This window comes from Hemitrygon akajei, chromosome 5 (genome assembly GCF_048418815.1).
Source record: "Hemitrygon akajei chromosome 5, sHemAka1.3, whole genome shotgun sequence".
Lineage (NCBI taxonomy): Eukaryota > Metazoa > Chordata > Chondrichthyes > Myliobatiformes > Dasyatidae > Hemitrygon > Hemitrygon akajei.
In genome coordinates, this window is record NC_133128.1 from 91,027,760 (window position 1) to 91,052,299 (window position 24,540).

The following is a 24,540-nucleotide window of genomic DNA, read 5'->3' on the forward strand; positions in this document are numbered from 1 at the left end:
AGATACAAGGAATATACTCAGCAGTTGAGCCTGCACAACTCATTTAGACAGAGGGCTCCAATGATTCTGGATGACAAGTTCTTTTTCTTTCTCAGTCCTAAATGGGTGACACCTTAGTTTATGAATGTAGTTGGCTCTGGAAACCCCAACTGGGGAAAAATTACCCCTCATTCACCGATTTTTATGTGTTGATGAAATCACGTCTCATTCTTCATCAGGTTAAATCAACTTATTCTGTTCTCAACAAATCTAATAACCAAGAATCAGTCTGGGTAACTTGCATTGCATTCTCTCAAACATGAGTATGCCCTTTACTTTTGTGGTCTAATTGTCTTGAAGAAAGGCCAACATAATGTTTGTTTTGTTAATTGCACGCTGTACCTGCATGTTAACTTTTAGGCATCCTTGTACAAGGAACAGCTTACAATCTGTGACAAATTAAGAGGGATAATAAGAACAACAACACACACAAAATGCTGGTGGAACACAGCAGGCCAGTCAGCATCTATAGGGAGAAGTGCCGTCGACGTTTCGGGCCGAGACCCTTGAGGGATAATAAGAAGTTGGTCTCATCTCATGGAGGGTAGATCTTCCTGGACTCAACATATTATTACAGTCATGAAGAAGGCATGCCAGTGGCTCTATTTCATTTAAAGTTTGTCACCAAAGACTCATACAAATTTCTATTGATGTATGGTAGAAAGCATTCTGATTGGTTGCATCACCATCTGGTATTGAGGTTCCAATGTACAATATCGAAAGAGATCACAGTGGGCTGTAAATTTAGCCAGCTCCATCATGCGCACAGTTCTCCCCACCATTGAAGACATCTTCAAGATGGGGTGCCTCAAGAAGGTGCCATCTATGATTAAGGACCCTCGTTGTCGGATAGGGCCTCTTCTTGTTACTACCACCAAGTAGGTGGTGTACAGGAGTTTGAAGACCCACATTCTTTGTTTTAGGAGCAGCGTGTTCTCTTCCGCCATCAGATTTCTGAATGTTCCATGAATCCAAGAACACTAGCTCTTTATTTCTAAATGTAAGGGAATCTGCAAATGCTGAAAATCCGGAGTAACATACTCAAAATGCTGGAGGAACTCAAGCAGGTCAGGCAACATTTATGGCAGGGAATGAATGGTCAATGTTTCTCTCCCCCATCCCACTTCTCTCTTTCCATTCTATTCCCCATTCTGGTGCCCCTCTTACCCCTTCTCTTCTCCTCGCCTGCTCATCACCTCCCGCTGGTGCCCTTCCTCCTTCCCTTTCTAATGGTCCACTATCCACTGTCAAGTTCCTCCTTCAGCCCATTACCATCACCTCCTAGCTTCTTACTTCATCTCTCCTTCTCCTCCACCTTGCCTGGTTTCACCTATCATCTGCCATCTTGTACTTCTTACCCTTCCCCCCACCTTCTTCTTTTGTCTTCCTCCTGCATCCTTTACAGTCCTGGTGAATGGTCTTAGCCCAAAATGTCTACTGTTTATTCACCTCCATAGATGATGCCTGACCTGCTGAGTTCCTCTGGCATTTTATGTGTGTTCCTCTGGATTTCCAACATCTGCAGAATCTCTTATGTTTGTGAGTGAAAGGGGTCTAAGTTAACCTGCAGCTGTTTAGAACACACTGCATTGAACCTAATTGGAGTGGTATGTCTATTTTTCACCGCTGCATCTCAGGAAACATATCTGTGCTTCAAAGAGGTGTCAGCCCACAGAAAAATGGGCAATATGTTTCCTAAAAATATGAGTTAAGTATTGAATATACCAATCTAAAATACGGCAAATTAAGGGGGATCTAAATATTGTGGCTATGATGATTAAAGAAATCAATGTAAAAGATAAAGGAGAGCTATTTACTCTCTTGGGAGTTTAAAGCAATTAATGTGAAAACATGTTGAAACTCCATTATAGTAATCCTTTGCAATATTGTGCTACAATCCAATTTATGTAAATAATTTAACTAATGAAACTTTTTTTGTGTTTTCCCTTAATTAACAAAAGCTCACTGAACATTAAATCAGGTACATGTGCAAATTAACATGACCAAAGAGACATGGGCGTATGAACCATTTGGAACTGGTATTGGGAAGACCTTCACCCAAAGAGTATGGAAACCTGGAACTATATTTTCCCCTAATCATCTCAGGCTTCACTGGAAACAAGATCAATGAAATTTAGTTGGAAGTAATCTTCAAATAGGCAACTATTTTTACTCTGTTGCACTTTGGTTTGGCACCTCCTGCTGGGCCACTGCAGGCAGTGACCCCCAAAATGCTCCAGTTGTTCATCATATGGTGACCACCCACTGTAAATGAATGCAAATTGTTGGTGCTACTGTGGCTTTGTGATTTTGTGCCAGGTAATATGATGTGCTATTGGCTTCTAGACTGTAGTTTCCACTGTACTGAAACATACCAGTATGTAACAGCTTTAGAATGTAGGTTTGGGTGCATACAAACCTACTCCTGAGATTCATGTTCTTTAAATGATTATTATGGGGATCTCCATCCTCTCGTGTGCATTTTGTGTGTCCAAAGACACACTTTGGTCCTTTTTAATGCCGCTGGAGTACAGTAGTTTGTAACCAATCTTTTCCTTGTTTTGTATCCATGAAGCTGCCACATTATTTTCACATAGACGTTCCAAATATGAGGTAAACTTTGGTCAACGCATTCCTTACATCGGTCTCAGCCCTTAAAATATACAGACAGTTCTAAACAACACACAAGGAAAAAGACCAAAAGCATTCCAAATACATCAACCTCTCTGTGCAAGTAAACAGGATGGTGAAGAAGTCATTTAGCATGTTGTCCTTCATCAGTCAGCACAATGAGTTTAGGAGTAAGGACTTAATGTTCCAGTTATATAAGTCACTAGTGAGATCGCGTGTGAAATATTGTATACAGTTTTGGTCACCCTGATTTAGGAAGGACATTGTCAGACTGGAGTGGGTGCAAAAGAGATTTATGAAGGTGTGGCCTGGACTAGAGAGTCTGAGTTACAAGGAGAGCCATGCTTTATTCCCTAGAGTGTGGAAGAATGAGGTGTGATCTCCAGAAGTTTATAAGATTATGCAGGTTACGGATAAGGTCATTTGATCAGGGTTAGGAAGTCCAAAATTAGAAAGTACAGATACAAGAAGGGAAAGATTTAAAATGTAACTTTTTAGCATAGAGAGTAGTGAGTACATAGAATGAGCAACAAGTGAAGGTGGTCGAGGTGTCCACAACTGTGTCATTTAAGAGGCATTTGATTTGGTACATGCAGGGGAAGGGCTTGGATGGTTATGGGCAGAACACAGGTAACTGGAGCTAGCAGAGAGGATGCTGTAGTTAGGATCCTCTCAGTTGCCCTTAGGAGCAATGTGGGAGAAATTGGTTCAAGTGGTATCATGAGCAACCATTGTCACCAGTGTTGCGCTGGTTTGAGACCATACTACCTTTAAGTTTCCATTTCCCCAAACCATACTGACCATGTTATCTCACCTCTTAATCCCTGGGGACCAAACAATTTTCCCTGAGCTCTGCCAGACATTGAGATCCTGATCTCAACTCCATCTTTATCTTCACCATCCAATTATTCCACCTACCTGGTTCAAGCCCACACTTCAGGGTAGACCATAAAGTTTTTAACATGAATGATTACCATCAGGGGTGTCAAACTCATTTTAGGTCACGGGCCGGATTGAGCAAAATGCAGCTTCATGCGGGCCGGATCAGTCGGACGCGTGCGAACGCAGCTTTCGTTGCCTCCGTTTTTTCAGCCTGCTCTCATGTGTCTCAGTCTCTGCTATAACTACAAAGTGTTTCACTTTACAAATTCCGTTTCTTATGAAGAAGACTGCCGAGCAAGACTGCCGAATAAACACTAAAAACCCTGAAAACCTGGTACCTGAATAAACTCAGCATTAGCCATATCATACGCCATAGGCGCTTCGATTACTGGGGCCAGCTTTAATAGTAATTAGATATTATCTCGCGGGCCAAAGATAATTCCACCGCCGGCCGGATTTGGCCCGCGGGCCTTGAGTTTGACAAGACCACTCCGTAACTGAGATGCATCATTCAAACGGTTACTTTATAAATTCTCTATTAGTTACTTACACATCATGCCGAAGTCAATTGATGTCACAGCCAATTAAATCTTGCTGTTAGTGTTTGTATTCAATAATAAATTAGGTAGTGACATAATTCCTTGGAGTTAAAACATAACGATATTTGTATTTTTTATACATAGGGCGTGGGCAAGAACAAGATTGTTGACCATTTCCTGCATCTTTTGAACAGACCCAGAGAATATTTACAGCTTCACAGGTATTGCTGACTGGAAAGTTTCAATAATGAGTTTTACGAATTATTGCAGACATACAGTACCACTTCTACTGTTTAATCCAGAATGGCCCTCATACTGTATTTCTTGTTCTGGAGCTCTGTATAAAGACTTGTAGAGTGGATTATGTACTCCCTTTGATAACTTAAATACTTTATGTCTGTTTAATGAAGTTACTCCTGAAGTGCGCTCAAGAATTGTAAGTAACATTCAGCCAGTTACACGCAGCAAGGCCCTACTAATAGCAATGTAATAAGGTGTGACAATTTTGGATGAAGAATGAATATCAGTGAAAACATTCTTTGAAAAGTGCTGTAGACATCTTAATATCTGGGACCTTGATTTATCGTCCCATCTGTAAGATGAAGCAGTAAATATCTCACAAAGGATTTCTCCCTGAAGTCTTAGCCAATAGTTTTCCTTCAATAGATAAATTATCCAATTATAAACTGATCTGTCGTGTATACCTCAAACCAAAATGGAGTTGGAGGGAGGTCTGTTTCAGTAAAGGAACCATTGGATATCATCCCATGTAAAGATGTATAAAGTTTATCTTCCTGTGACTGGTGCCTAGACAGATCCTTAGGTCCTTCTGTTTAAAATGTAGTAATTTCATTATGCCCTAGCCATGTAATTGCTCATTTAACCAATGGACATATTTGTTGTAACTAAGAGACTATTTACCAAATAATTCTTTCAGAGGTAATTATTGTTCATGAACAATACAGATATTATGCTAGTTTAAATGCATTATTCTCTGAATTTCTACAATGTTATCAAGGCTTGTATCTTGGGCAAATGGTGGTGGAGTTTTTTATGGAAGTCCTGCAGTCATTTGGTAGCCTCACAATTGGGGTTAAGTGTAGAATTCCAGAAATTTGATTGAGACAACGAGAGAATAATGGTATGTCAGATGAGGATGCATCCAGGAAAAGATGCTGTTCCATTGTGTTTCTGCTCTTTACTTGATGACTGAGAGTGCTGGGGGAGTGCTGAGTTATTACACTGCTGTAATAACTACATGACTGAGTTGTTGCAAATTCAGAATTAGTAATAAATGCAGTAAATGCAGTTTAACAGTGTATCATATATGGAATGAATTCAGGCCTATAGTGTTTGTATACTTGACTACACTTATGAGGGAGGAGTCCCATAAATCATGGATACTTCTGTTCTTTATACATGGTGAGTGGGCAAGAACAAGATTGTCAACTATTTCCTGTACCTTTAGAACGGACCAAAGGAATATTTGCAACTTCACAGTTAATGCTGGGTGGAAGGTTTTTGAGTGCTATGCAGACACACCAGCTCTTGCCAGCAACTGCATTTAGTGAAGCATTACACAGTCTTTTAGCACCATAGCTGGATGTTGTTGTAGCCCAATCTATGCTGCACACTGTATGTTCAGTTGTGCCTTGTTATGCTACAGATCAGATAGAATTGCGTGGAGAACTAGCTTCTTTGATGGTTGTTGGCTTCAAAATACAGTGTATACGGTACTTTGTTTTGAACTAAGTGCAACTTGCAGCTAAATCTGAGTGGCTACATAATAAACTCAATTGATCTTCTTTCTTACAGCTTATGGATAAGTTATGTTAACATCTGGGTTTCAGAGCTACTTTATGGCACATATTTGCCAATCATATGAAAGATCATATACCTGAAACATTAACTCTATCTCATTCTCCACAGAAGGAACCTCTCCTGACGCTTATGTTTCTCCCTCCTCCTCCTCCCACTGTTATTTCTGTCATTCTTGATCTTATTTAATGGGTTAGAACATCACAAGTTCAAACCTCCAGGAATACTGCAGAACTCACAACTCTTTGCTTAAATGACAATCTAAGTTGCCATTTTCTTACCTTATCCTGAATAAAAGATTGACCATACTTATGAGGAGCAGGTGATGTTTGTGAGCAACATCAATTTGCATTTGTCTAGAAAAGTAAAAAACACTACAGATATGTAAAATTTGAAATAAATGCTTCAAATTAATCATCTTTTATCAGAACAATTTTGACAAGGTATCTTTGACCCAAAATGTTAACTCCTTCCACAGATTCTGCATGAGTTGCTGCATAGCCCCAGTATTTTCTATTTCTAATACATGTGCTCTGTTCTGAAAGTGAATCTCCTAGACTCCTTGTCTATGTAAATTCACATGGAGCCACAGTGCAGATATTTGTGGCAGAGTTTACTCAAAACTCTTTGGAACCTAGCAGCAAAGTTTCAATGTTGAAATGTACTCGGAGTAATGCTAGTTGGGTTATTCAGCGGAACTGGCCTTGGCACAGTTGATGCCAGAATACACTGTGTACTCATTTGACACCAATCAACAGGCAAGCAACTTGTGCACATCCAGCTGGTTGCAATCATGTACAATATATCTCTAAATCCCTTTGTTGATTCCTGCCTTGCTAGCTATTGAATGACCTGCACCATCGCTTGATAACATCCACACTATTACTGACCAACCACAATGCGTTGGTCATTTTAATCCACTAGCTAGTTGCCGCTCTCATTGCAGTGTCCTCTCCAAGCACTGTCCTAACCTAATGTGACCTGAACGTCTTGCCATTGGAAGGAGGAAAGGAAATCAATGAAAGTGAAGAAGAAATCTCTCTTGACACACCCTACACACCACCCCAACTGGTTTGAGGCACCAAGGAATAGGTTGCATTAGAGTTTCATAAATGATGTGGAGCCAGTCTGTACCAAGCATGTGAGAAGTCCTCAAAATTTTCACAAGACCCCAGAGCTATGCAATCACTACATGAAATAAACTTCAAACAGCAAAAGGAGCATAAATTTATTTTAAATTCTCACATTGTTGATTGCCACACAATGCATCTTATCCATAGGACAATATATCCACACTGATCTATCAATCATGTCACTGTCACGTTGGATTTGTTGTCGTATGCACAAGTACATATGTAGGGTTCTCAGTACCACTACTGTGGTGTTAACTGTTCAGGCTAACAAAATGGCTTCTCTGTATTTTATAATGAAATGGCTTCTCTGTAATGCTGTAATGAGATCTTGTGTCTCATATGTTTGGGTTATGGGTATCGATAAGGGGAAAACTAACCAATGGAGAATTGTTATGCTGTCTTGTCTGTGTAAGCTGAGCGGGAGTTCGTGGTCTTTTTCGGGAGGAAAGCGATGTGACGGACGTGTGTGGAGCGGGCAGCGGTTCCAGGGCAATGGATACTGGACGTCGGCGGTTCAGACAGTGGTTATCTGTTTCTACTAACCCATCATTAAGAAATCACTATGAAGTTGCAATTATTTACTCGCTTTTGGGTATTGTCTGGTATTTGTCTTATGAGCGTGTACTGGGGGGGGGGGCATTACACCGTATTTGCACAGAGGTATTGCACTACTGGCGGGGCGACGGCGGTTTACCCTAGGGGAACAGGTGTCAACTGGGGGCACGGAGGCTACACATGTATGCAGAGGTACAATGAAAAACCCGCCTGCAGAAGCATCACAGGTACATAGTGTCAGATAAGTAGCATTCACAAAAAAAACAAATTATATGTAATTTATACAAGAAAATACATAATTAGAATTTTTTTTAAAAAAATGCTGACTGATCAAAGTGGTCATGGTATTGCTAAACTCTAGTGATTTGATGATGCTGGTTGGTTCATGAACCAAATAGTATTTATTTAGATAATAAATTTACTTTGAACTTTGAAGTTTCATAGATTATTTCTGGTTTTCAGAGTTAAATTCAGGTTTGACTGCAGATTTTGATGAGTAATATTTTGAACAACTACTATTTTACTGGCTTGCAGTTATAGGATTTTTAAAAAAATCCTGCTATCACTGAAGCACACATTCAAGGTTGAAGAGTGTAATTCAATAACAAATGGAACTAGGACACCTGCAGCACAGCTGTGCTAAATATAACCAAGAGCATTATCTGCATTCCCACTGAAGTTATTTCTGATACTTAGATTTTGCCTGACTGGTCTACCTCCAGGGAATGAAAAATTGTGAGACAGAACTGGAAAGACTAGAAGGAAAAAATCTATAATAAATGGCTTTTAGAATCTTAAATTAGCAAACTCAAAAAAAGAACTACAGTCCTATTGATAGAATGTCATACAGAATACCACAGAGTCATTTTTTTAACCAGATAAAATTCCTTTCCAATTATGTATGCATAACAAGCATGGTGAAGTACTGGTTAGCAAATCTGTTCTGATTTTAATTAGTTGAATGTTAAGCATTTTCACGGATACTGGAATGAAACTTTTTGATCTCTACCCCCATCTGAAAGACAACACCTCTGACAGTGCAGTCCCACTTTGTACTGCTCTGAAATGTTCCAGCTTCAAGACTGGGGATGAGCCTATAAACTTTAGCTCTGAAAGTGTGACCCCTAATGCTCCTTATCAACTACACCAGTTCAGCATTCAATACCATCATCCCCTCAAAGCAAATCAATAAGCCTTAAAAGCTCCTTATGCAATTGCATCCTCGATTCCTCACATGCAGACCCCAGTCACTTTGGATTGGCAACAGCATCTCCACCACAATCTCTATCAGCACAGCTGCACCACAAGGCTGTGTGCTTAGCCCTGTACACTACTTGCTTTATACTCATGACTGTGTGGCTATGCAGAGCTCCACGGCCATATTCAAGTTTGCTGATAACACCATTGTCAATAGGCTGAATCAAAGGTGGTGATGAATCAGCATATAGGAAGGAGATTGAAAATTTGGCTGAGTGGTGCCATAACCCAATGTTAGCAAGACCAAAGAGATGATTATTTTCTTAAGGAGGAGGAAGCCAGAGGCCCATGAGTCAGTCCTCATTGGAGGGTCAGCAACCTTAAATTCCATTTCAGATTACCAGCATGCAAGTGCAATTATGAAGAAAGCACAGTAATGCCCTTGGACAGGAAATGCTACAAAAAGAAGAGGAAATGGCCCAGTCCATCATGAGTAAAGCCCTCCCCACTGTTGACCACATTATTATTATTATTATTATTATTATTATTATTATTTCTTCTTGTGTTTGCAGTTTGTTGTTCTCTGCATTCTGTTGATGCCTTAGTTGGGTGGCCTTTCACTAATTATATTATGGTTGTTTTTCTACAGTTTTATTGAATATACCTGCAAGAAAAAAAATGGGTTGTATGTGGTGATATATATGTACTTTGTCTTCAAAGTTGAAAGTAAATTTATTATCAATGTGGAGAGATTTACTTGGATGGCACTTCATCTGAGATAACTGTTTTGAGGAAGGTTGTTGAGAAACTGTGGTTATTGTCCTTAAAGCAGAGAATGTTAAAAGGACATTTAATAGTGATGTTCAAAATCATGAATCATAGTTTTAATGAAGTGAAAACTTCTCTAGATTACGGTAGGGTTCCTTTCCTGTGAACTGTTTGTAACCTAGACCACTTCAAAATCAGAAATGCAGCTGCAAACTAAGTTCCCAGGCAACAGAAAATACCTGCAGCTCCACAGCAGCCAGCAAATCCTTCCCACCGTCTTCCCAAATGCTTGTTCAAGTATACAGTATTGTGCAAAAGTCTTAGGCATGTATACAGAGCTAGCTAGGGTACCTAAGACTTTTGCCCAGTACTGTGTTTGTAAACATGGAATGGAGGGGAGTTTGTAAATATGGCGGGAGCAAAGGATTTTGGGAATGGCGAGCATGGAGTTCTGCAGGAGGGGTGTGGGACAAGTGGCAGAGAAGGAGTGTCCGATTGGGATGGGGGGGGTGGCGTGGGTGCAGATACACCCTGCCCTGAGACACCTAGCAAGATCGTTTGGTTTATTGACCGTTACGGAATGTCTCTCTATTTCTTCCCACTCCTTCTCTTCTCCCTTCCCCTTTTTCCAATTATGATTCCCCTCTCCCTGCCTCCTTCCCACTCCCAGTCTGCAATAAAGACCCAAATCAGAATCATGTGTTATGATTTTTTTTTGCTGAAGCAGTACAGTGCATTATATAAAATTACTGCAGAACTGTGCAAAACTCTTTGGCACCTTAGCTATATTTGTATATGCATTATACAGATTATACAGTACTGTGCAAAAGTTTTACAGGTATGTTAAGAGCAAAAGGATTGCAAGGGACAATATTGGTCCTGTGGAAGACCAAAATAGTAATCCGTGTGGAACCAAAACAGATGACGGAGATCTTAAATGTAATCTTTGCATCTATATTTACTCAGGAGATGGATACAAGGTCTATCAAAGTGAGGCAAAGCGACATCAAATTCACGGACCCTGCACAGATTACCGAGGAGGAGGTGTTAAGGCAAATCAGGATGGATAAATCCCCAGGGCCAAACAAGATGTTCCCTAAGATCGTACCGAAGGCAAGTGTAGAAATTGTAGGGCCATAGCAGAGATATTTCAAATATCCTTAGTTAAAGGAGAGGTACCAGAAGTTTGGAGGATAGCCACTGTTTTTCAGTTGTTTAAAAGATGCTCTAAACAGAAACCAGGAAATTATAAGCCAATGAATCTGACATCAGTTGTGGGAGCATTATTGGAAGGTATTGTAAGAAAAGGTATTTGGATAGACGTGGATTGATTAAGGATAGTCAGCATGGCTTTCTGCATGGTAGGTCATGTCTACCCAATCTTATAGAGCTCTTTGAGGAAGTTACCAGGAAAGTTGATGAAAGCAAGTCAGTGAATGTTGTCTACATGGACTTCAACAAGGCACTTGACAAGGTTCCGCATAGGAGGCTGGTCGAGTAGGTTCAGTCAGTGGGCATTCAGGATGAGAAAGTAAATTGGATTAGACATTGTCTTTGTGGGAGAAGCCAGAGAGCGCTAGTAGAAGGTTGCCTCTCTGACTGGAGGCCTGTGACTAGTGGTGTGCCACAGGGATCGGTGCTGGGTCTTTTGTTGTTTGATATCTGTATCAACAATCTGGATTATAATGTGGTTAACTGGATCAGCAGCTTTGTGGATGGCACCAAATTGTGGATATACTGGACAGTGAGGACAGCTATCATGGCTTGCAGTGGGATCTAGATTGGCTAGAAAAATGGGCTAAAAAATGGTAGGTGGAATTCAATGCAAACAAGTCGGAGGTTTTGCACATCAGTAGGACCAACAAGGGTAGGTCTTACACAGTGAATAGTAGGGTACTGAGGACTGTGATAGAACAAAGGAATCTGGAATACAGGTACGTAGTTCCTTGAAAGTGGTGTCACAGGTAGATAGGGCTGTAAAGAAAGCTTTTGGCACATTGGCCTTCATAAATCAAAGTATTGAGTACAGGTGATGGAATGTATAAGACCTATTATGGAGTATTGTGTGGAGTTTTGGTCATCTACATGCAGGGAAAATGTAAACAAGTTGAAAGAGTGAAGAGAAAATGTACAAGGATGTTGTCAGGTCTGGAGGACTTGAGTTATAAGGAAAGATTGAATAGGTAGGACTGTATTCTTTAGAACGTAGAAGATTGAGCAGTGCAGGTTGATGGGAGTAGGCAGATTAATGGTTTGGCATGAACTAGGTAAGCTGAAAGACTTGTTCCTGTGCTGTAGTGTTCTATAACAATAACAGGCTTTACGAGAATTTGGAGAAACATGTTATTGTACTGTACTTCTCTCTGACTCTATGATCTATGATCTTGGCATAGATGTGAATCTGACAAGGATACCTATCTTATTTGCCAGTGAAATCTCAAATCCAGTCTTGATTGCAACTTATGGAATGATTCATTACCTGAGCAGTAGCAGTTGGAATTAACCATTGTGCGAACTAACCAATTGTAAATAGCAACTATACTACACAATTGCCCGGTGAATAAATCCTCACTTGAAGAGAGCCTTCACACCCTTTGACTTTACAGTTGCTGGATACCTCACCATCGATTATCATGGACAATGCCACTATTGAGAAACTGCTGGATGAAGTACCTAAATGTTGCAAATCAAAATCAAATTTATTATATGTACACATATGCGTGGCACAATGAAAATCTTACTTACAGCAGCATCACAAGCATATAGCATCAGAAACACAACAAATCATTAATTAATCACATAAACTACAGAAAATTAAACAAGAACACAATTAGAGCAAAAATGTCCATTGTAGTGCATAATGGTCATAGTGTTGCTGTACTGAGGTGGTGATGAGGTTTGTGCAGGTTGGATGAAGGGAAGTATCTGTTTTTGAACCTGGTTGTGTGATACTTCTGGTTTCTGTACCTCCTGTCCATTGGTAGCTGTGTGAAGATGGTATGGCCTAGATGGTGGGGATATTTGATGCTAGATGTTGCCTTCTTGAGGCAATGTCTCCTGTCGATACTACTGATGGTAGGGAGTGATGTGCTAATGATATATTGGAATGAATTCACTATTTATGCAGCTTTTTATGTTTCTGTGTATTCAAATTGCTCTATAAATGTATAGTTATCAATGTGCAGCAACTTTGAAGGACTTATGGACTTGGATCTCAAGATCCCTCTGATCCCCAAGATCTATACTGATAAGAATCCCACTATTAACCTTGTACTCTGCATTTAAGTTCAACCTTCTAAAGTGAATTACTTCACGCTTTTCTGGATTGAACTTCATCTACCACATCCCAGCCCATCCTATCAGTGTAGCTACCAACAACCTTCTACACTATCCACACACTGCCAATCTTTGTGTCATCTGCAAACTTTCCAACTCACCCTTTTAATGTACTTCCTCATCCAGGTAACTTATAAATATCACAGAGCATGGTCCCAAAACTGATCCCTGTGGAATGCCACCAGCAATGACCTCCAGGCTACTACTTTGCTTTGCCTTCTGTGGGCAACCAAGTTTCACCTGATCCTATGGCTCCTGTCCTTTCGAATGAGCCTATCATGGGGAACCGTGAAGAATGCCTTAGTAAAATACATATAGACTACAGGCACCATTCTACCTTCATCATTTTGCTTTGCCACTTCCTTGAAAAAATCAGAGAGGTTCATGAGGCATGACTTGCTCCTCACGAAGCCATGCTGGCTATCCATAATCAGACTATGCTTCTCCAAGTGCTCATAAGTCATGTTTCTAAGAATCCTCTACAATAGTTTGTCCATTACTGGTCTATAATTTTCAGGATTATCTCTATTACCTTTCTTGAACAAAGGAACATTTGCCACCCTCACTACTCATGTGCCCAGTGAGGATGCACTGATCATTGCCAAAGTCACAACAATCTCTTTCCTTGCTTCTTGTAGTAAACTGGGGTCTATCCTATCTTTCCCTGGAAACATATCTATCCTAATATTTTTCAAAGATCCAGGACATCCCCTTTCTGAACCTTGATATATTCTGGCACAATAGCCTGTTGTATGAAGACCTCACATTCATTAAGGTCCCTCTCACTGGTGAATACTGAAGCAAAGTATTCATTGAGGACCTCACCTAGCTCCTTTAACTCCAGGCACATGTTTACACTTTTATCCCTGATTGGTCCTACTCTCACTCTAGTCATCTTCCTATTCTTCACATATGTGTAGAACTACTTGAGGTTTTCTTTAATCCTACTTGCCAAGACCTCCTCATGTCCCCTTCTAGTTTTCCTAATTCTATTCTTAAGTTCCTTTCTGGGTACCTTATAATTCTCAGTAGTCTGCCCCTTGCTTCCAATCGCTTAAGAATGCCTCCTTCTTCATTTTGACAACATGTTCCACTTCTATTATCAACCATGCTTCCTTCACCCTACCATCCTTTCCCTGCCTCAGTGGACAAGCCAATCCAGAGCCCCATGCAAGTGCTTCCTGAAAAACCTTCCACGTTTCCATTGTACATTTCCCTGAGTATATCTGTTCCCAATTTGCACTCACAAGTTTCTGCCTAATAGTGTTATAATTCGCCTTCCCCAAATTAAATACTTTCACACACAGTCTGCTGCTATCCCTGTGCAAGGCTTTGCTAATTGTCAGGGAGTTGTGATCACTCTTTCCAAAATGCTCACCTACCAAGAGATGTGTCACCTGAATAAGTTCATGGTCTAATGCCAGATCCAGTATAGTGTCTCCTCTAGTCAGCTTGTCCATATATTGTGTCAAAAATCCTTCTTGGATGCACCTACCAAATTCTGCCCCATCTAAACCTTTTGCACTGAAGATGTGCCAAACAATATTCAGGAAGTTGAAGTTACCCATGGTACAACCCTGTGTTATTTCTGCGTCTTTCCAAAATTTGCCTACCAATCTACTCTTCAGTAGATTGATTCCTACCTGTTTCTGGCATCTATCCATACTGACTCAGGAGACACTCTCTCCGCAGTGCACTCCAGTTCTGCAGCTGTGATACTACCCCTGATCAGCAATGATACTCCTCCACCTCTTTTACCTCCCCTTTGTACATCTAAACCCTAGAATATTTTCAATAGTACCTCTGTAGAAGTTTGTTGGTAACATGCCAGGAATTGGGTATTTTGCTAGTAATAAGTCACGAGCTGATACCCGAAAATCCTTTCATCATCTATGAGTCACAGAGTGATAGAATGCTGTTGCTTGTTTTGATGAGTCCTCCTCCAATGGCCCTCGAGACTTGACATCATCCAGTACAAAGCATCCCAATTGCTTGGTACCCAACATCTACTCTAAGCACTCATATTTCCACTACCACAAGTCACAGCCTCTATGTGTACCATTGCCAGGTGAACTGGAAAAACTCAGCAAGGCTCCTGCAGTAGTACTTTTCAAACCTCTGTATCTCACGAGGTTAGTTGGTGCAAGGAAACAATTGCTGTTCAAGTCATGTACTGTTCTAACATACTGATTGTTCCTTCACCAAAACACTGGAACTCTCTTCCCCTCCTTAAACATGTTGACTTCAGCAACTGAGAAAGCAACTCGTCAGCATTTTCTCAAGAGAGGTTGTAGTTGGATGTTGGGTTGATTCCATCAGCAAATGTGCAGCCATGATAAGCAGTATAGTTATAAAGTACTGCAGGGAAGATCTCAGCATTGTTTTTCTTTTTGAACACTTTGGACATTGTACCAATGAGATATGGTTTTCCTATGGTTTTATTAACTGAGAGTTCCCATCTGAATCTGCCAAAAGGGACAATGTTGTGAAAGGTGAGGATATTTGAACAATTGGCTTCTACGCAGCGAATTGGTTTGCAGAATTTTCTGTAGAATTGCTGGCATGGTAGGTGGTCAGCTTTAAGTGCTGGAATCTCTATTGCTGTTGCAGATACAAGTCACATCCAGATTTGAGATTGGGTGCCATGAACTCAATGGCTATAATGAACAGTTCATACCGAGATATCTGGGATGTGGGAACGCTTTGCTGTGTTTCTGTGCAATCTGTTGTATTGGAGCTCTTTTCCTCTAAGATGAATTGGATACTCTTGACTCGTTTGGCCTGATCTCATTTTGCAAAGTCCAGCAATTTGCAGAACCAATACTAAGGAGTTCCAAGTGATGCAAGCGGCTAATGCATTTAACACTTAATAATTAGACAGGTTATGGGTGCCACGATTACATAGCGGTCAGCGTGATCTCTTGCAGGTCAGGTAATCTTGAGTTTGGAGTTCAATTCTAGCATAATTTGTAAAGAGTTTATACATCCTCCCTGTGAGGGCATGGGTTTCCTGCATGTACAGGCAGTCCCTGGGTTACGAACGAGTTCCATTCCTGAGTCCATCTTTAAGTTAGATTTGTACGTAGGTCAGAACAGGTACATCCAGTATTATTTAGCGTCAGTTAGTCAAACGTTTGTCTTCATATATAGTATATATTTTACCTTTCTATGCATATAAAACACTTATGAAATGTATGTATTTCAATAATTAAACCACTGCGTTGCTTAATAATAATTGTAGCTTTCATCAGGGCAGGGCCTTCACATGCTCCATTATTCTCACTTTATCCTTTTTTAAAATATTTTATTTATAATTTTCTACAAAACTACAACGAAGAAAAGAAAATCAATAATATATATAGAAGGATCATTGCCATATAAACAAAAATAACAATAATACATGTCTTAACAAATGAGCAAGTCACCCATAGTAAAAAAGGAAAGAAAAAGAAAGAAAAGCACCCAATCCATCATCTATCCAACTCCAAGCCAACCATTATATGAGAAACACTTCTATTACCCCAGAACTACATATTGTAATTTAAAAAAAGGGGGGCAGCCTGCTACCTGATCAGAAAAAAACAAAAGTCAAAAAAAAGCTGGAAATGTAGGGTCTGATTATCAAGGGAAAAAAGAACAAACACCTGTCAATCTAGGTGAGAGTTATGAAAATATTCGAGAAAAGATCCCCACGCCCTATGGAACTTTATGTCCGAATTAGAAAGTGAGTAGTGAATCTTTTCGAGATCTAAACAAGACATAATATCCCTAAGCCATTGAGCATGGGTAGGGGGAACTACATCTCTCCATTTAAGGAGTACTGTTCGTCTGGCTAGAAGAGAGGCAAAAGACAATGTTCGTTGTTTAGCCGGGGTCAAATGCTTGTCAGGGTCTCGAAGAATACCAAAAAGAGCGATCAAAGGATCAGGTTCCAAATGACAATTTAATATAGAAGATAAAGTTTAAAAAACATCTTTCCAAACTTTTTCCAGAGTAGGACAGGCACAATACAAATAGAAAAAGGGAGGCCTCACCTCCTTTGCATTTGTCACACCAGGGACTAATATCAGGATAAAACTTCGCCAATTTGGTTTTGGACATATGAGCCCTGTGGACGACTTTAAACTGCAGGAGACAATGGCAAGCACATAAGGAGATTGAATTGATGGATTTAAGAATTGAATCCCAAACCTTGTCGGACAAAGAAAAACCTAAGTCATGCTCCCAAGCAGTTTTAATTTTATCACAAGGGGCTCGTCTGAGAATCATAAATTTAACACGAATAGTAGAGGTTACGCCTTTGCCCAAGAGGTTCATTGAAGAAACAAGGCTACAACATTTTTATCAGGTTGTTCAGGAAAATGTGGTATTAAAGGGCTAATAAAATGTCTTATTTTGAAGGTATCTAAAAAAGTGAGTATTCGGTAAATTAAACTTTATAGACAACTATAAAGACGCAAACTGATTGTCTATAAAAAGATCTTCAAAACGCCTGATTCCTCTCCTACACCAGTCTTGGAATGTGGAATCCTGCATAGATGGTTGAAATAAATGATTGTATAGAATAGGACTAGAGAGGGAAAAACTATAAAGACCATGGTATTTTCTAATTTGAGCCCATATTCTCAGAGTATGCCTGATTACAGGATTAATAATAGATTTTGGCAATTAGCAAGGCAAGGAAGAACAAATCCAAGTAAAGCTGGAATAGATAATTTCTTATAAGCGTTTAATTCCATTGCCACCCATGTTGGACAAACAGACTGGTTATAAAAGTAGGACCAAAAGATAATATTACGAATATTGGCTGCCCAATAATATGAACAAAAATTAGGCAACGCCAAGCCACCTTCTCTTTTAGGCTTTTGGAGATGAGCTTTATTGAGTCTGGGCTGTTTACCCTTCCATAGGTCTGACGAGATAATAGAATCTAAAGAATCAAAAAAAACTTTAGGAATAAATATAAGTTAAGATTGAAATAAGTATAAAAATTTAGGGAGAATATACATTTTAATTACATTAATTCGCCCAATTAAAGACATGGACAGAGGTGACCACTGTGCTAATCTCTGTTTTGTAAATTTTAAAAGATTATTGAAATTCTCATCGAACAGTCAGTTCCTTGTTACGATAATATCAAGATAAGTAAAACAATTGTTTACTACTTTAAAAGGGAGATTGTGAAATTCTAATTCTTGTGCTTTCTTATTTATCGGAAAAAGTTCACTCTTATGTAGTTTGTATCTGGATAGCTGACTAAATTTATTGAGAAGTGAAAACAACAAAGGTAAGGAGGTGATGGGGTTTGATATAAAAAGTAACAAATCATCAGCTGGAGACTATTTTACCCTTAATTATCTCTGAGGATCAATCTGGCTTTATTAAAAATCGCCTTCCCTCTTTCAATATTAGACATCTTTTTAATATTCTATATTCATCTTCATCAGGGGCCCCTGAATGTGTTATCTCTCTTGATGCCGAAAAGGCGTTTGATCGGATGGAGTGGCACTATTTATTTGTGGTTTTAGAAAAATATGATTTTGGATATAATTTTATTAAGTGGATTAAGTTACTATATTCCCATCCAATTGTATCAGTTCTGACTAATTCCCAGCAATCCCAACCGTTTGATCTTAAACGTGGCACCCGACAGGGATGCCCTTTAAGTCCTCTGTTATTTGATCTGGCTACCGAGCCGTTGGCAATTGCGTTTCGCAGTTGTACTGAACTGACTGGGATCTGGAGGGCGGTTTTGAGCACAAAGTCTCTCTCCCTTTATCCTTTACCTGTATCCTTTAAAGTTGTTCTGATCGTTGACCGACTGTAGCCTAAAGCTTTTCCAATAACCGATGGCGTTTCACCTCTTTCCAATCGCTTTACTATTTCCACTTTATTTTCAGTCGCAATCGTTTTCTGTCAATGGAACAGAAAGCTGCAGATTTTATGTTCTATCACTGAGCAGCAGTGAACCGTCTGATTGGCCTATCAGAGTTCTCTTTAGGAACAAGTTGACTTGATCAGCATTTCTGATCGGGCTATTGTTCATGATCGCATTTAATAAAAAAAATACAGCAGCACCCGCGAGCAGTCTTGTGCTGCTCCGGGTCCTAAACTCCACCTGCACTGAGAAAGGTTAAATGTGACAAGTGGGGGCGGTGCTGACTGGAAAAGTGGGGGGGAGGTCAGGGTGAATCTTGCTAAGAAATATTTAAGCCAAATACAAAGTTACACATTCAACACAGTGTTAACGACAATGACTTAAAATGGTGGATGGTGTCGTGATCGACTTAACATGGCGGACGGCATTCTCCTCCCTCCGTTCATAGGTAGAAGTTGTCCCTAAGTTGGACATTCGTAACTCGGGGACTGCCTGTACTCTGGTTTCCTCCCACAGTCCATTGACATACTAGTTAGTAGGTTAATTGGTCATTGTAAATTGTCCCGTGAGTCGCTAGGTTACTGGGGGGGTGCAGCTTTTTGGGTTGGTTTCACAATGTATCTCTAAATAAATAAGTAAACTTTCTGGTCCTTCATACATCAGAACCACTGGACTTAGTCTGCTGGAGGGAAATATTGTTTGAATGTTGTTTCATGCCAATTGATTACAACATTTCACACCAACATTTGGATATCAGGTGCTCAATGACTAGTAGAGAATGGGATAAGTTACTAAATCAACTTTTGAGTTCTTCTTAACAAAATATCAATGCATGTTTAGAATCAAAGTACAGTATAACACATAATTCAGCTCATTGTGGCAGAGCCAGCTCTTTGAAAGACTTATCCAATCTTTGTCTTGTTTAAATACTGCGTCTGTCAATTCTATATAGCTAGTTACTATTATAATACATAATATCGCAGCTTCTTGTATATCTCTTTTGTTACTGGTCAAGATGTAACAAAACTGAGTTGTCTGTAAACTGAGATCTGATATTTTAACTTGAAATTGAGATGTATTTTACTTTATTTCAGGGATACCACTGTTCAGAGTTTGACTCTACAGCCATCTGTTCAACATGGAGTCATCACGTATGAAGATTCTCCTCTGGTTAGTCTTAACAAAATTAAGATAAGCTACAATAGTCTGTCCCCATTCCTGATTCAGATAAAATGGATGAGAGCAACAACCTCCACAACAGCTATAAACAGAACGCTAGAAACACTTAGCAGGTCAGGCACTATCAGTGGGGAGAGAAACAGAAATAACCTTTTGGGTGAAGAAATTTGTTTCAGAATTAGAAAAGTAAGAAAGCTATTGTATGTTAAGTTGCACAGAGAAAATGCCTGATAGAGTGCAGACTTGCATTTTTCCAGGCAACAATTAGTTTAAAAACCTGCTCTTTTGTCTCTTTGCTTCACATCATCCAGCACTTGTAAGTGAAGTAACAGTTCACTTTTTCCAATTTAGTGGTGCTTGTGGTTCACAATGAGTTCTCTATGTTGGAAAAAACAAACACAGATTAGATTATCACTTTGCAGAGGGCCCCCATTAAGTCTGGATGAGTGGCCCTCAGAGTCACTTGCTTTGCTTGCTTTCTGAGCTGCTGTATTGCTTCAGTGGTGTACAACGTAAACTCAATGAACAGCACCTCTTTATCCTTGGGGCTTAATATCTTAGACAACTTCTGTTTTTTTTTCAGATCTGACTATGTCCATCTATTTCTATTTGTTATATTTCAAATTGTTTCTATGTCATTTTTGTTCTAACCACTGATTTTCAAATTGTTACCTTGATAACTTCTGCCTGCACATCATCTGTTCTCTCCACTGAAACTGAAACATCAACCTTGTTGCCTGACCTGCTGAGTATTTCCAGCATTCTCTGTTTTTGATTCAGATTTCCAGCATCTACAGGTTTTTTTTGTTCCAAACATCCTTACATACCTTTCAGGAACAAAACAGCATTAGAAACTATGACATATAAAGCGATATCAGAGAGATGGCTAAAAGTTTGGACATGTGGATGGCTTTTAAGAAGTCTTTATAGATGGGGAGCTGTACAGTAGATTCTGGTTAACTGGGCCATTGGTTAATTGGGACAGCTACTTATTTAGAACAACTCTTAAAGAACAAAATCTAATGGAGAAAATAGCTAGGATTCCCTTTGTTTATTTGGAACACTGTGCTGTCTGATTAATGCAGGAGACTGTTGCCGAACGTTTTCTAACTAGTGTCAGATTGTGTGGCCATTAGACACTACACCGTGCTTAGTGCGAACTGTTTTTAAATTGAGTTTGTTGTCTGCATTTGTGTTCAAAATGCAGTGATTTTTTTTGTCACTGATAGTTGACGAGAAGTAAGCAGTAAGATAATTCAGAACAGTTGTACTCACTGTGGTTTCAAGCATTCAGGCTTGAAGATGCCAGAAACTGCCAGAAGTGAAAATGAAACAATTTCACTCCTTCATTAGGCTAGGAACTACGAAGAATATGAAGGTATCGGCAATCATCTTTAATGTTACAATTAAAATGAAGATTTGGAGGATGTAAATGTCAGTAACATTGACAGCAGTCCGTTATCTGCATTTGGTGTCTGCACTGACTTTGTTCATTTACATTCAATCAAAAGAACATGTATACTAGATGAATTCCAGCGTTGATAAATATTAGGAACTGACGCAGTTTTATAGTACTGTAGTAGCATTGACAGTGTTCTAATTTGTTCTGAATTTTATTTAAATACTTAATTTGTTACTGAGTTAAATGGTAGTTTGTCTTTTTTTAATGCCTTTTTAACTAATGCCATGAAACTTTGGCTAATGGGGGCAGCTACTTAATTGGGACAAAATGTACTGATCCCGATGTACTCCAGTTAACCAGAATCCACTGTGTTTACAATTACAGGCTGCAAACCAAAGTTATCAAGGTAACATTTACTTTGAAAACAAGCAGCTGGAACAAAATGTTGCAGAAACGATTTGAAATGACACACACAAAGAAGCTATTTGAGTTCATGGCAGCTCCCCATGAAGTAATCCCATCTCTGCATTTTCCTTTAACTTACTCTCTCTCACACATACCCGTCAACTCCCCTTTGCATGTGTTTTTTTTCTGTTAACCTACAAAAGGGGTAAATTATAGTACCTAATTAACTCTGTTTGGAGCTGAAGCCTTGGCACTAATGCTTGAGCAACAAAAAGCCCTTTAGAGTTATACAGTCCTACAATAGTCCTTCAGTCCAATTGTGAGTAATGTGTTTTGTACCTTGCCCCCAGAGGAACGCTGTTTCATTTGCCTGTATCCATGGGTATTCAGGGATGGTTGAATCACAATTAAACTTGACCTTGACCTTGAATTTGAACTTCAACCACTTTCTCTAGCTGCTCAGTTCATAAACTGATTGTTCTGTAAATGATAAAGTTGTCCTTCAGTTGTCTGAGACCCTTAATTAAGACTTGATAAAAAGATGAGACGTTAGAGCAAGAGAGTCAGGGGGAGGGGGTGAAGGAAGAAGTGCAAGGTGGTAGGTGAGAGGTGAAACAGAGAGAGTGGGAGGGGTGAAGTAAAGCGCTGGGAATCTGAGGGGAGGAACATTCCCTCTCTCCCTGCTTCTCCCCCTTCCAGATTCACAGCTTTCCCTCAGACTGGAAATTGTTCAACCAATACTTCATATGTGAAAGCATGAAATCCCTTTACATTTGAGAAGGAGACTGCTTGAACCTCAGCAGTATTTTGGCTGAATATCTTCCCACAGTGCTACTTGCAGAGGGAATTCCAAAACTTAGATCCTGAAACAATGGATTAACAGTAAAAGATCTTTATCAGGATGCCATGTGATTTAAGAGGGGCAAAGCAAGGGGTGGGAGTGAAGAGCATTTCCATGTGAGTGATGCTTTGTACTTCTGAATATAGGCGATTATGGATTTGGAGGGGCACAGTGCCAAGTTGGCAGGATAGTGTCTGCATTTATGCTAGTTGATTTAAATTCTGCCAGAACAGGAATCTGTGGTAGAACTGAAGACAGTGGCCATTACTTTATTGATTTCAATTCTAACGCACTTGAGCAAACACTGCTCTGATGTCTAACAGTCACTTCCATCCCACAAATCATCTCCATGGTGTATATATGGATGGAGGGTCTAAATCTTATTTCAAAGACCAAGGTGAGGCTCAGAGCCAAATGGTCCCAGTGACAATCAAACTGGACATTAGTAACAGAGATTTCTTACCATTCTCCTCATAATGTGGGAGTCCATACATCAAGCATCAGAGTGTAGAGCAGGGGTTCCTAATCTGGGGTCTGTGGACCACTTGCTTAATGGTATTGGTCCATGACATTAAAAAAAGGTTGGGAACCCTTGGTTTAGAGGGAAAAGATATTCAACTAATATCTACACAGTCATTTCCTCAGTCCCAGAATCTAATCATGGAGAGGAGAATCAGGAGACACTTACAGTTTTCAACGTGCTAGCTCTAACTGAGCTCAAAGCCAGTTGAAACTTTTTCAGTCAGCAGCAAGTCCCAGGGCAATCAGTACAAGTATCTCATTAAACATCTGGAATCCTCAGGCCCCTTTAAATTCAGTGAAACCAGATAGCAGTCTGAGCAAATGCAAGAAGCTCCATTCTTCCTGTTTGCATGCAACCAGAAATGCATTTTGTACAGCCACCTTTATGCAGATCTGCATTTGAATGGACAAAAGAAGCAAATTACATTAAAAGTTTTTAAAACTGCAAATGTTGAGTCTGAAATAAAAATGGAAATATCAATACCACATGAATACAGGCCCTTGAGTCAAATGAGTTCATGCCATCCATGGTGCCCACTGAGCTAGAGCCAATTTCTTATATTTGGCCCATATCCCTCCAGGCCCTGCCCCTCTTAAATGATACTATTGTACCTGCATGAACCACTTCTTCTGGCAGCTCTTTTCATAAACTCACCATCTTCTGAGTGGAAAAAAATTACCCCTCTGCTCCCTTCTGCATCATTCCCCTCACATCCTAAACTTATGCCAATAGGTTCCTCTGCCCTAGGTAAAAGACTGTTACCATTCACCTTACCAATGCCTCTCATAACTTTAAACTCTTCCATAATGACATCCTTTATTCTCTCCTATGTTTCATGGAATAAACACCTAGCCTGGCCAACTTCTCCGTATAACTCAGACCCTTTAGTCCTGGCAACATCCTCATAAATCTCTGCATTATTTGCAGTTTAACATTTCTTTCATATAACAGGGTGACCAAAGCTGTATACAGTTCTCAAGGCTCTTCTTCACAAATGACTTTTACAACTGCAACATAATGTCCCAATTCCTATACTCAATGCCCTAAGAGCCATTAGAGATTATGCAAATTTAAGAGTCATAGAGAAGATGCTTCAGTAAGGCATAGCTTCCAATGACACAGAAACAGACCCCTCTACCTATCAAGTTTGCATGAATCTTCAATCCAATTTTATTTTCCCAAAGTTTCCACCTTCTTCCTCCTTTCACCTACATTAGTGGTCACCAACCTTTTTAAGCCCAAGATCCCCTACTTCAGCCTCAGTTAAAGGCGAGATCGACCTTGGATCGATTAGTTACACGCAAGCGCACCGGGGCAGAAAAGACAGGAAGTAAAACCCCGCAACCCGGAAGTAGAAATAATGCATAAACACTAGGGGTACCCACCATTTTTTGCACCGCAGACCGGTTTAATA

At 39.8% G+C, this 24,540-nt stretch overlaps 1 protein-coding gene across 2 annotated transcripts in view; it reads left to right on the forward strand.

Moving 5' to 3' along the window:
• The window catches only part of vwa8 (von Willebrand factor A domain containing 8), a 501,727-nt gene that overhangs the window by 281,673 nt on the left and 195,514 nt on the right, over positions 1–24,540 (forward strand). For both annotated transcript variants that reach the window (XM_073046008.1, XM_073046009.1), the window contains exons 21-22: positions 4,236–4,312; positions 19,871–19,946. In XM_073046008.1, coding sequence (XP_072902109.1) covers positions 4,236–4,312; positions 19,871–19,946 — 153 coding nt within the window. The remainder of the gene's footprint in view (positions 1–4,235; positions 4,313–19,870; positions 19,947–24,540) is intronic.